Source organism: Rhipicephalus sanguineus, chromosome 3 (assembly GCF_013339695.2).
Source record: "Rhipicephalus sanguineus isolate Rsan-2018 chromosome 3, BIME_Rsan_1.4, whole genome shotgun sequence".
In the NCBI taxonomy this organism is placed as follows: Eukaryota; Metazoa; Arthropoda; class Arachnida; order Ixodida; family Ixodidae; genus Rhipicephalus; species Rhipicephalus sanguineus.
Genome location: NC_051178.1, coordinates 166,165,855 through 166,179,507, shown reverse-complemented (window position 1 = coordinate 166,179,507; position 13,653 = coordinate 166,165,855). Strand labels below are relative to the sequence as shown.

Sequence of the window (13,653 nt, the reverse complement as noted above, 5' to 3'; positions counted from 1 at the left end):
CAGTGATTACTTTGGTTGGGTGACTGCCTTAAAAATTCTGGGCTTCGAACAGTGTTAGGGTTTCTCACTTACAAAAAAAGGCCTTTAGTAAAGAACTACCTGGCGCTGAGTTCCGCAAAACTTCTTTGTGGCTGTCAACTGCCTCAAGAAGAGCATATAAAGGAGCGAACCATGTCTCGTAATTCCGGATACGAGTTCACGATATGAGTGTGTCTGGCTTTTATCAGTAAAGCTGCCCTGCGTTTTCAAACAGTGGCGGTTGTGGAAGATCGACCTGCGCAGACGTCTGTATCGACGGTTTATATGCTCGCGGCGTTGGTCACTCGACTGAGTCTTCAGACGGCGCGACGTTCAGCAGTCCTCGTTGGACGAAGAGGCCGGGCTGAAGACCCTCGAATACCAGTGCGCGTATGATGTGGCGTGCAGCGGTCCCTTGAGCACGAGCCGGCGCCGTGGTAGGCCCAGCTCGCGGTCCACGTCCTCGCGTCGAGGGCAGGGCTCGGCTGGTGGCCGGTCTGGTCTCCGCTCCACGCGCTCCACTGGCGCCATGGGTGCCTTCGCCTCGCCGCTCGAATGGCTCACAACTCTTCGCCTGACGGGAGGAGAGTCGGTAACAACGGTCATCATCAGTCGGACTGATAGATACTGGCATGGAGAGGGAGAGATGGTAATTTGAGGTCGGGAAAGGGAGAGGGGGAAGGAGATGTGTGATACTATGGAGGAGGCGATAAACCAGACTAACATATCGGGAATATTATTAAAACTTGATTGCCATGAAGGAAGGAAAAAAACTCTAAATCCAGCGCTTAATGTAGCACTAGTCCTGCTTTAATCCAGCGCTAATTCTGCAGTTAATGCAGCGCTAATGTAGTTCTTGTGTACGTCTTGGTGTAGCTCTAAATCCCTCGCTAAACCTTGCGCTATAATGTGTTTCTTGTGTAGGCCCTGGTGTAGATTTAAATCCCGCGCTAAATCCTAGCTGCGCTATTGTGGCTCTTGTGCAGGTCTTGGTGTAGTTCTAAATCGTAGGCTACCGTGAAACCCGAGGAAGTGCGTAGCACGGGCAACCCAGCGATTCCATTGGCAATCCACGGCCGGTCTGGAGGCGCGCGCTTGAGCGGCCGCGGGCAATCGCGTGCTTGCCGAGATGGTGGCGCCATCTCTTGCGCGGCGCGGGTATCAGCCAGATGTTTCAGAAGCATTTTTCACGCATTTAGGTAAATTATTGTGATTAATTCTTGGTTATTTGTGTAGTTTATATTATTTTAGACCTTGTTAGTTTATTTTTCACTGGTTTTGAGCATTGTTAGGCTTGTTGACCAATATTGACCAATGCGTGACCATATGCGGCATGAGACAGTGGATGGACTATAAGGCGATCCCCTAAAGTGTTACGTACTTAAAGAACTAGAAGGGAGCATTACGTGTCAATCTTGAAGCCTAATAATAAAAAAAATATTTAAGGGAAGAATAGGCCCTCGTCACGTGATAGGCAAGTGCTATGCTATTGGTCGGCTCGCTTTGGTTACGTCTTCTGCGGGAGCATCGGGGGCTTAAAGGGACACTAAAGGCAAATAACAATTTATATCAGATTGAAAGCTCAATGTATGACAACGTCTAAAACAGCAATATTATCAACAGCAGTGCCCTACTTACCGAGAAATTAAGCTAAATGTATCACTCGATGAGCGCCACGAGCGGCACATTTTCAAAATGATCCCGAGGACGTATGAGAGTCTGCCTACAAGCATTCACTAGTAATCAAACTAGCAGCAATAAAAAAAAGAACCTCCCGTGCACCAAGAGACGTAATAAAATGCTGTTTGTTCGTTTCTGTTTGATTCATGGAAAAAAGAACCTCTTTGGCGTTGCCATGGGGAACGGCACGCGTGGTTCAAAGGTTCCGTTTTCTCCGAACTGCGCTTCGCCCGGCGGCCGCCCGGCGCCCGGTTTCGCTCACGCGGTCGCGTCTCAGTGGTTGTTTCGGTATCGCGTACTGCCGCGTGTGTTTTGCGCGCTCGTGAAAGTCGGTCTGACAGAAAGTTCGACAAAATGCCGCATGCATGTGATGTTGCCGGATGCCCGAATGGTGCACGCCGCCAGTGCACGCCGTCGCATAATAAAGGCGGGCAACGTTGGGCACGGCAGCAGTGACGTATGAAAGTCGGATTTCAGGCGGGTGCTTTCAAGTGCGCTAACGCGATGCGCACCACTAAAACGTGATTTTATTTCAAAATAAGCACTTCCTTGGGATAAAAGTAGCACTACGAGGTTCCCGGACCGCTATTTCAACAATCAACGTCGACTTAATATTTGCCTTTAGTGTCCCTTTAACCCTACCCAGGAGGCACCACGCACTGGCTCGGAGGGGCGGCGTCAGAGGAGGTTTGCTTGCCGATGCTAGCGGAATCACGTGACGCTCCCTCCTAGTTTTTTTTTTTTTTTCGTTCTCCATGTGTGATGCGTCTCGCATACCGGCCCCTCTTGCGGATGTCGCTGTCGATGTACATGTCGGCGGCGATCTGCCACTGGCTCAGCGGGCCCTGGTAGCGGCCGAAGCCGCCGCGTAGCACTGATCGCGGAGGAAAGAAGGGCACCAGGGGCGGGCCGGTCGCAGCAGCAGCCGCGGTCGTGTGCAACGAGGCCGCATCCGGTGCCGTAGGCGCAAGGGTCCGCAGGGACACCTGCGAGCAGCAACACCATGGGGTTTCTTCGAACGGGACACGTATTTTTTTTTAAAAACCAAGTTCAGTTAAACAGTGTAGATCGATGTACAACTGCTGCAGGTGAATGTCCAAAAGTTACTAGAGGATCTTAGTGCTTCATTAGCTAATCACAATAAGAAAGATGAGCCAAACTACCAGTAGAAGCTATAGTCCAAAGGATTAAAAAGGGCATGATGCAAAGAAAAAAAGTATAATGAAAAAATTGTTACGAATGCTCATTTAATGTTACACGTGCTCACGATTACACATGACGTGTAAGCATCGCAATGGGAGAAAATAAACAGAGTTTACCCTAGATCCAAACAGAGCCGAGCCGAAGTCATCCTGGGCAGCATCCGCGACAGCTTTTGGCTTCTGAAGAAACTGCATGGGAAAAAGTCGCAACCTTTATGGTAACGGCACAGAAAGGCATTACATCGGCTAGTGAGAGAGCTTATAGACATTTTGAAGACGATTACATATCTCGCGGCCTTTCAACGCGTACTTTTATGCCCCCCCCCCCCTTTTTTTTCATGACATTTTGCTTGTGGGAAATTCATCAATGCTTTATTTAAATAACATTTGTGAATCGTGACGTCTATCGCACGCAAAAAACTCGTACGTGCGTGCATGCGTGTGAACGTAACCGTAATTAATTACTTTATACCATAGGCGTGCGCAGGGTTCCCCATTAGAGGGGGCAAAGGTTCGTCGGTCACTGGAAGGGTCAACGTACGGAGCAGATTTTGCGCCCCCTCTCTTAGGTGACTAGGGGGGGCGGCAGCCCCCCCCCCCTGCCCCCCTCCCCCTGTGCGCACGCCTATACTTTCTACAATTACTGCCAAAGAAGAAGAACGCTGCAAAAAGCGCAAGGTAAGGTTGTATACCCGCTCTAAATGCCTATTACTCTTGGGCCTGTCACGCAACAGCAACTGAAATGACATGCACTTGGTCAATTCTGAATGAGTGAAGATCAAACGAAGTTGCGCTGAGCATACGTTACGCGTGTACAAGCAATAACACTAACTTCTGTGACGAGACGTCATATATACTTGCGCGCGTGAGCGCCCACCTTTCATCACTCAGACATGTCCAGCAACTTTCTAATGTACGGGGTCACGGCCACGCAGGTTTTCGACGGTAATAGCTGCCGAGTACCACAGATGTTGCGTTCCAAGAACTGTTTGCACCTTTTACCCCAGGAAAGTCGGGGACCTGAAGCAGGCCGTCGTGAGAAGCACCTCGACCAACAAGGGGGGCCGCGGGCGTCTGCGCACGCCTATGATACCAGTCCAAATAATATTAGCATGTATGTAATGTTCATATAACGTGAACGATAGTAATGGTTCGCAAGAGTGCTTTATCGGTCGAGTCGCGTATCACTGTGACGGCCACCTTTCACGATGACGGTGAAACTGGTTAGTGCTTGGCGCATAACTGTCGGAATTATTGTCATGTCGTTAAGCTATACGGTTTTCTTATTGCAAAATGCGCGGCACCCTCCATAGCACCGATGTGAATTGAATGGCGTCCTATAGCAGTTGTATACGATGCAGATTTCTGCACGTTCTTCTATTCATATCTCATCATTTCGTTCAACTAAGCCGCGTGACTATTCAAGCAGCCTTTCAAAACCAGCGTGTCGAGGAACTATAGGTACTGACGGTTGCAAAACTTTTGGAGTCATGAAAAATCAGAGGCATGAAGAACAGCGAGCTGTCTGCGAAGCGCACCTTTCGATCCATGTAGCGATTGCGCTTGTATCTTGCTACTACGGTGGGGTCCACTCCAGGGTCCATCTGCGACACGAGCGTGGGTTGAGGCGTTTTTTCCGGTGCCTTGCTGTCCGTTCGAGGCGGGACCTCTGATTTTTTCTCTTTCCTCCATCGAAATTTTGACAGAGTCCACGAGTCGTGCTTCATGACGGGCACGGTAACTGCGTGTTCCAAATAAGGCCTCGTGAGGTCGACGGTACATTTCAGAACGTCAAAAGCCATGTAGACACCAACAGAAAGAAGGAAGTGTCTGAAGAACACGAAAATTACCGGCAATGTGCTAATGTTCAGCTGAATGGAATAAGGATTTCGAATATACCAGACTGACCCATCTATAACGAGAAAACCTCAGCAGTGGACAAGTGGCGGTATAGAGTGTTGAAATTGAACGCACTTGAATTTCAGCTCCGGAGAAACTTGACTCGTGCTTTGATGATGGATCGACCCTTGCGTGGAATGAACCTCCAAGAACAGCGGCAGGAACATGTGCTGCGCGACAGAAAATATTTATACGTTAGCTACATCTCAGTGATTCAAAAAGGATGTCGCAGAATGTATTGAAGTGACAGAAAGCTAGAAATCCCGTATGAATGTGAACATTTAAAAAATCACTGGCAGAGAAGGCAGAGCTAATTTTTTGGACCTTGGGGACTTGACGCTTCGCTTCCAGCATACCTTCTGTGGGAGCTACACAAGTCGCAAGCCCAGTAGATATGCATTGGCATACGATGGACCGACTAGCCGTAAGAAGGAAAGGGACCCAAAACAACACCAATTGTATAATACTATTGACTGACCTCTTCAATTGACAAACAGAAAATATTCGCAGTAAACAGCACGTCCATCCTCCCAGCCCCACTCCTCGAAAAAGAAAGTAATCAATAAAGAGAAAGTGCAGAATGAAAGGGGTTAGGTTTATACAAATATCATTTCAACTGATGATTTCTGCTGATATTAGAAAGGACTGATGTATTCCTGAAAGAGCTGGTACGAAAATGTAATGGGATATTACGGTTTCTTTCGGGTCCGCTGGCTTCGGGTGCCGTACGTAGCAGGGGTCTTGTCATTTTGTGCGTTGTTGACGTAGGAGGCTAAGTAGTCGGTACGTGTTTCTGAACACAATATGTACTATGCAATATGCTTAACACTTCTCATGTCGTTGAAGGTCGAAGCGAGAACAACTTCCAAGGTGGTGCTCGATAAAGTTCTCTCAGTGCCAGCGATGCGCATTAGTGTGTCTTGACAATTCTGTCGTTCTTGAAGCAACTGCATAGCAGCATTACAATCAAGGGAATATGATGAAGTCAGTGCCAGGTACGGTGATGTCCGCCGACCTATACGTTGTCTTTGGTACTGTGTCGTCGGAGGTCGTGTTATAGCGCGCGGGTTCTTCTGGGGTCGGTGTCTCATAAGAAGGAAGCGTTTAGTGGCCTCAGAGAACTGTTTCTGTTGACACTGGCTACAATGCCAAACGGGAGCCGATCATACCTCTTTTATTCGCCTTGATTGCCACACTGAGTAATGTGGGAATTAAACTATATGTAAAGATGGAAGGCTGCTATCATACGACATATAATGAATGAAACAGTTACTTGCAAAATGCACTGCGCGTGAACTCAAGTCATGATTGTCAGGTTTTTCAGTTCTTATCTTCACGCCTCGTATAAGTATGTTTTCGTGAAGAGGTTTTGTCCAACGCATCAGTCGCCTGCACATCTTACAAGGTTGGATCCGCCTGCAACCAACATCCTGATAACGTACAGAAATCGATTATCTGACATAAATCGATTATTAACGTGCTAAGCTAGGAGCGTATGAGAAGATATGTGCATCGAAGACACGCCGTCAGCTGCGAGGATGCAGAGGGAAACAAGATACATGCAGTGGAGTTCCGCCGCGCGAATTGCCGTCACCGAGTCAAGCGAAGCGAAAATAATCAGTACAATTGATTGCTGAAGAAGTGGAGTAAGAAAAAAGGGCAAAGAGGTTGAGTTAGTAGATGCAGCGCAGCGAATAGCAAGAATTAAAACACGTCGGGGTAAGCACCGAAGCCCCGCTGCCACTAAATGCTTGCACACATCTCGGATAATATTTTTTTTCTGCAATTGTCAGTTCACGCATTTTCCAGCGTGACAACGTGGGCCCCTAGGTGCGTCTGGCCAGCCATCCTCTTCCTGTCAAACACTCGGACTGATGTCGCAGATGTGCAGTTTCTGGCGATGCGAAGGGGCGGTTCCATTGTCGGCATGCCATCGGCATACTGCACGCTCACCGGAGATCGAAAGCCTTCGACTCGCTGCCAACGAAGTGGAGCATTGCGAATGGATATTTACTCATCGATTACCTTACTTTGTAGGCAAGAATTACCACCCCAGTGACAAAAGCTAAACTTTGGCGCGCATCCTATGGTGTGCCGCACGAACAGGACGTTTCTCTCACGTTTTCCTATTTAGGTTGGGTTACGTCGTTGTTTTAATGCGATTCGCCGCGAGATCGGGCTACAGGTGGCAGCACCGTCGCCGCGCTAGTGTGGATAGGGGGCTGTCAGCGCGTATACAAACGTGCACAACAGTGCTTCGTTGTGGACGATGTGACCCGATTTCCGGCAAAAAAATTGCGTTGACTGCAGCTTTGTGGTAATATGTGCGCTCTTCATTCCCGAAATAATGCACGAAGCGCGCCGAACGTTACAATTACATGTGAAGAAGCGCATTCTGCCAACGAACGGGTTGATCGCCTTCGGTGACAGTCGGCGCTTTCGCAATGGGTGACGTTTTCTTGTTGTTTTATTTGTACATGTTTAGCTTGTGTCACCTACTACGCACTGCTGTATCGCGCGAATGAATTAACTATTTACTTCTTGTTCATTGGGATGCCCCTCAACAAAAAGAAAGCCCATATGCTTGCACGATGAGTTGAAATAGCACTTTGTGCACTGCATGCTCAAATATTCATTCGCATTTCTTATTCAGTTCTCCATGAAATGTAGGACAGTTTTATAGGTTTACTGAGAAAAGCTACGTGGCTGACAGCGCTTTAGCGCTACGGAGACGTTTAACACGCACACGCTTGTTTTTATTCCAGTAACAGTACACAAACGTAATTGTACAGCGCGGAAATTTCTTCGATTGATTACTTGCACGACAGTAATGGAACAAAGGTCCAGCTATTTCACGGGACCAAAGGACGCTTTTTAATACGAATAATGTCCCGCTGCCTTCTGTCAATCTAAACAACGCAACACAAACGCTCAAGATAATGTGAAGAAAAAAAAAAGATGTGGCTTCGCGTGAAATTACTACGACATAAATGTAAACTACGCCGTTTGGATTAATTTTGACCATTTTGCGCTCTTTAAAACGCGCACCTTATCTAAGTACAACCGTGTTTTGTATAAATTTCGCCACAAGTTAAAATTGCGCAAGGCAACTCAGTTTTGCGATTTCCGTGTCATTCATTTTCTGTTCTTTTAGGAAACAATTTAAGTACCGAAGTGTCAGACGGGGACTTAACAGAAAATATTTCTCTCTAGTGAGACCAGGACCGTACACAACTAAAGCTCGTCGCGTAACGTATAAACAACACCTAAACACAACGCTCAAGTACATGCGAGTCTTTTTTACCACCGCGCCGCTAAAAGGCTATATTCACATGAGATTTAATACTTTTCATCTTTAGGGCAACGCCAAGTGCACATTGCAATGCGCTTGAACCACAGAGCGGCACCTACACTGATATGACTCTCGTGAACGGAGGGTACGACGACCACACACAGCACTCTCGACAAGTGCACTCTCTGATCTTATTACAGTACATATACAGCCGATCAAGGCCAAATGCTTCTTTACATCGTGTTAGGCATACGTACGACGGTTAAAGTTGCACTAACGCAACGGAACAACCGCCTTTTGAGGATCTGCATGACGTACGCGCACATGCAAACACAACGGGCTAGCAGACGACGCACGGAGCAATCCACACTAGGTGCGGTTCAGCCAGAAGCCGCTAGGTGGCGACTCTGCTCGATCATCGCGGCCAATAGCGTTAAAAAACTCGTTCCGCAGAAATTCCGGTGTCGTTGTCGGCGTCGTTGGTTGTACGTGAGCGAAAATTCGAGGTAGATGCAAATAAAGAAATAAAAAATTTGCAGTGGCTTAGCTCGGCTATGCCAGGATATACGTAGCGTTAGCAAAGGTTCAGCTGAATATTCTTAGCTTTCCAGATTGTCTAGGATTATTAGCCTTCTTCTGTTCATTCTTCGTACGCTGAATCGCTAATTGCGAGGCAACTACTTCGGGATCCGATGAGATAAGCTTCTCGGCTCTTCTGCGCCGTCGAGCAGCATTTGCGCTCTCCTTCTCCATGGCGTTACCCACCGGCAAACGCCAGTCAGAGGCGCTATCAAGCGGCCCCAGCGCAGTGTCAGACGGCGACTGCACAGCGAAGACGAATAGCTGCGCGCGCGCCGGCGCCACTGTGTCTATGGCTACGACGTCACTCCTCTCGAATGCGGCGCAGACCAGCAGCGGCTAGCCGCGCGCGGCGGTGGCGGAGCCTGCGCGCGCGCCGGCGCCAGCGTGTCTGCCGCGCCTACGACGCCACTCCTCCCGAACGCGCAGACCAGCAGCGGCGAGCCGCGCGTGCGCGCGGCGGTGTCGGAGAGCGCGTGAGATGCCAGCTCCGGTGACCCAGCTGTGTGACATCACTGATCCTCGCGCATGCGCAGCACGGCTCATGACCATCCACGCGAAATTGGCTCCGGCTAGGCAAGTGTAGCTAAGGCTACAAAAATATTCAATTCGAGTGGGACCGGGTATGCGAACCTACGACCCTTCACTCCGTAGCGCGATGCGTTTAGCCGCTCGAGCGTGGCACGGAGAATATTACCCGCAAGATGGCGCAAAGGGCCCACGCGCGCGCTTTAATCGGTCTCGCTCCGCCGTGTTTAGTCGCTCCGCATGCATGGATATAGGAGCCGGAGGGCGTCCGCACTTTGGCTTTCCTTACGGCACGGTTTAGGTGTTTACCGAGAAGCAAAGCAGGCTAGCGATTGGGAAGGCGATACGAACACGGTCCGATTACGCTATCTATAGAGTTTCTTACAATAATACCTAGAGGGGAATCTGGCGCTAGTGTCTATGCGGGCTCCTTGAGACGCGCTTCAACCACCATGGGAATGATGGGAAGTACAGACTTCGGATTTGCTTCGGATGGATAAAGTTCTTGAGATTCGCAACGCTTGTTTGCCGAGTGTAAAACAAAGTGATATGAAGTTAATTCCAAATAAAACTTGCTTAATTCTTTTGTATGGTAAACTTATTGCAAAGTTGGCGTGACCGTAAGATGGAACTGAAAGCTGAACAAATTGAACCACCAGGGTATGCATTGCTCTGCAACTGTGTTCCAGATTTGGCATCACCAGATATGAATTATTTTTGTACAACCTTGAAAAGAAACACGCTTTCTTTCCCTCGAAATTACGCATTATCTATTTATGGAAATAACAGTAACTGTATTGAGTGAGAAACACGTAAGACGATCGTCTGCTGCGATGCCAGGTGCGTCTGTTCAAGTGGTCTGCCTCCAACGCATCTCTCGTTTTGTTGTGAAGTCGAGTCAGAGGAGCGCGACGGTGCGTCTACTTAGCTTCGCCGTCTTTTTGGCAGCTGATTTGAACGAGTTTTGGTAAGACGGCTTATCAAACAAACTGAACTCGATGCAGTTTGCTGCACTGACAGGGACCTACATCTGTGCGCAGCGGTGAGTGCACGACGCTTTGCTAAAACTGTCAAATACAACCTGTAAAGCTGCAGCGTCGCAGCAAACCAAGAGATCTAGCGGTCTTCAGCCTCTTTGAACAACAAAGGCGCTGCTTGAATGCTTTGAAACGCACCCCACTACCCACGCCTCGCAAATAACGAAACTGAAACTGTAGAAAAAGATCCGTAGACAGTTCGCTAGCTAACGCTATCCAATCCGAACTCATGGTGGTTGATAGCATAGAGTTTCCTACAATACTTACTAGAGGGAACTCTGGCGCTAGTGTCTATGGGAGCTGCAACGTATGACGCTTCAGCCAGCATGGGAATGATGGGTAGTACACAAATTTGTCTAAACTTCGTTCTTTCGGCTCCGTTTGGCTCCGCATTGGCTGCATCCGCTTTGTCGCAAAACAAAGTTCAGCAAAAGTCAGCAGTTTTACTTCACCACTTTAACTTTTTTAGACTCACCAAATCAAACGTGGTCACGAAGTTCACAACGGTCCATTCTTTTATCCAAAACGAACGCCAAAACACAGCAATAAACAAAGCCGCAAGTGCGTTTGAAGCCGCAAGCACGAAGACTAGGCAAATTTGTGTACTACCCATCATTCCCATGGTAGCTGAACGATCGCAGCGCCAGAGTCCCCTCTAGTTAATTTTAGGAAACTCTATGGTTGATAGTGGTTGAACGATCGCAGCGCCAGTTTCCTCTCTAGGGTATTGTATGAAACTCTTAAAAGCGAAGCTCAAGCGTTCTCCAAGTTTGTTTGTTTTGTAACACGAAAGTGTTTTATGCCGGGGTCCACCAAGTACATCCGTCACGGATATGACGTTGATAAAATGGACGCCAACGGGTGAGAAAGAAAAAAACCAAGAAAAAACATGGCTGATCCCTCCGTCATAGGAATCGGTATAACACGAAAGTTAAACGTATCTTCACAGAAGTAGTGCTTATTGTGTGGTGATATATGAGAGCTTGTACAATGTCTATTCGTGTTTGGCAGCTATAGCACCGTTTGACGTGGATGCACCCTTGTTGACAGCATGTCATTATCGTGACGACTAACGCCCATGATCATTATTAAACCGTTGTGGTAGCTGACGGTATGAACATATATTTGGACACAGCGAATCGTGAATACCGCGTAAGGACGATATCAACAAGCCCATAATCAACACTGGTACCCGGTATGCGCTTCTTCAAAGCGTCGTCAATTAAGGAGAGAAACGGCACGCTGTGCGCTTTCTAGTAATGGGTAGCCGACGCCTGTGTTCATGCATACACTACCACACACTGCGCTTCAGCAACACGGGAGGTAGAGGTTCGTAGCCTGAGCCGCAAACGCGTGCGTCCTGCTGGCTTGTCTCGCAGGCGCGGCTCTCGCTCCACCAAGGCACGACATTCGCCCGTCGAAATCGCGTCCTTTCTGCAACGCATATTGCAGCAGTTTTGTTAGTCGGTGCTCTCGCAATTGAAGCAGTCGGCCGCGGAGAAATCCCGTTAGTGCACGTGGAAGCTGCACTACTCCGATGAGCCGACGCACGCTAACACGAAGCCAAAGGCAAAGAACGTAACTGCGTCAAGAGTACCTCGGCGACGCCAGCGCGGCCAGTCTACCTCTCTGGTATCGAGACGCTTTATACCATGCTTTATACCATGACCTCCGATATCGCGTGCAATCTCGGAGGAAGCGCTAGTAATTGTCGATTGTGAAGTATTACTTATTTTCACACCTCACAGGCGGCGGCACCGCCCCGCTCCGCCCGCCGCGAAAGAGAATGTGTGAAAGATATAGGGCGCGTTCGCGCCGTGTGTAGTATCTCCGGAGTTAGCTTACTCGGTAGGGCGTCGGGGCGCTTGCCGTCGTGGCCGCAACGTCGTGGGTTCGATTCCCCGGGGGTATCTTTTTCTTCGTTTTTTTCTTTCTCACCCGTTGGCGTCCATTTTATCAAAGTCATATCCGTGACGGATGTACTTGGTGGATGGACCCCGGCATAAAACACTTTCGTGTTAAAAAATTGGCCGCGTATCTGCGTGCTTGGCTGCAAATGTCGTCTAAAAGACGATAGAACAGCGCTGCGTGAGATATGGACGTCATCTAGCAATACGTCGGGAAACATGAGTGCTGTGTTGCGGGCTGGTAGTCCCGGCGCAGCAGCAGGCGAAGACCGGCGGTGACCAACGCGACCGGCGGGAACGCCAGCCAGCCCGAACACGCGGTTTGGCACGAAGCGCTGAAGCAGAAGAAACTTCCGCACTCAACGAGTACTCTCCACACACTCTTTTATTTACACGTCACCTGGCTAAAACAGGAATGCCAGAGCGGCGCCCCATGGCATTCGTACAGTGCAGAGCCGTATATTCCTTCGTAATATACGGCTCTGGTACAGTGCAATACAGAACCGAAACCGAAACACAACAATGAGCTCGTGCAGAGGGCACGGAGGAAGTCTAGTTTAACGCGCAGTCGCATTTTCAGCGCAGCTTAAGAAACTAGGGTATTTAGAATTACGTATGTATGCATTTTCTATTAAAGGAACACACCACCTAATACTTACCTAATGATGTTGCGCCTCAGATATGCGTAATGTTTGCTTTTTGGTTGACAATGTACACAAGTATGAACCTAGTCAGCCGTTCAAGATGGCTGGCCCTTGGGCAAGTGGTTCAACTTTGGCCGACTAATTGAATCGAGGGACGTGCCGACAAACAGAAAGACAGAAAAGACAGACCAAAATTTCTCGTTTAGGTATCCCAGAAAGACTATCGTCTTTCAAAGATACCCCCCGGGGAATGGAACCCACGACGTTGCGGCCACGACGGCAAGCGCCCGACGCCCTACCGAGTAAGCTAACTCCGGAGATGCTACACACGGCGCGAACGCGCCTTATATCTTTCACGCATTCTCTTTCGCGGCGGGCGGAGCGGGGCGGTGCCGCCGCCTGTGAGATGTGAAAAGAAGTAATACATCACAATCGACACTTACTAGCGCTTCCTCCGAGATTGCACGCGGTATCGGAGGTCATGGTATAAAGCATGGTATAAAGCGTCTCGATACCAGAGAGGTAGACTGGCCGCGCTGGCGTCGCCGAGGTACTCTTGACGCAGTTACGTTCTTTGCCTTTGGCTTCGTGTTAGCGTGCGTCGGCTCATCGGAGTAGTGCAGCTTCCACGTGCACTAACGGGATTTCTCCGCGGGACCATTTGCAAAAATCTGCAAGGCGGCTTTACTGCAAGGTTGTTTTCCAACCAAAAACTCTCGGTCGCAGACTGGTTTTCTCGCTCATTGTACTTTTACCGGGAAGGCACGCGAGTACGACAAAACGACCTCTTCCCCCAACTATTACTGTGGCGCCGCCTCGTACGAACCCTCAGCCTTCGCTAGGTGGACAAGGCAGCCGTCGTTCGTA

General features: G+C 49.0%; 1 protein-coding gene across 1 annotated transcript; it reads right to left on the bottom strand.

Annotated features, from left to right (window-relative positions):
• Positions 1-351: 351 nt before the first annotated feature.
• On the bottom strand, positions 352-4,971 carry LOC119386067 (uncharacterized). The gene is made up of 5 exons (XM_037653417.2): positions 4,875-4,971; positions 4,439-4,641; positions 3,018-3,089; positions 2,476-2,684; positions 352-592 (listed from the first exon to the last, which is right to left on the bottom strand). The coding sequence occupies exons 2-5, from the start codon at positions 4,625-4,627 to the stop codon at positions 352-354; spliced, it is 711 nt and encodes a 236-aa protein (XP_037509345.1). The 5' UTR covers positions 4,628-4,641; positions 4,875-4,971.
• Positions 4,972-13,653: the final 8,682 nt, after the last annotated feature.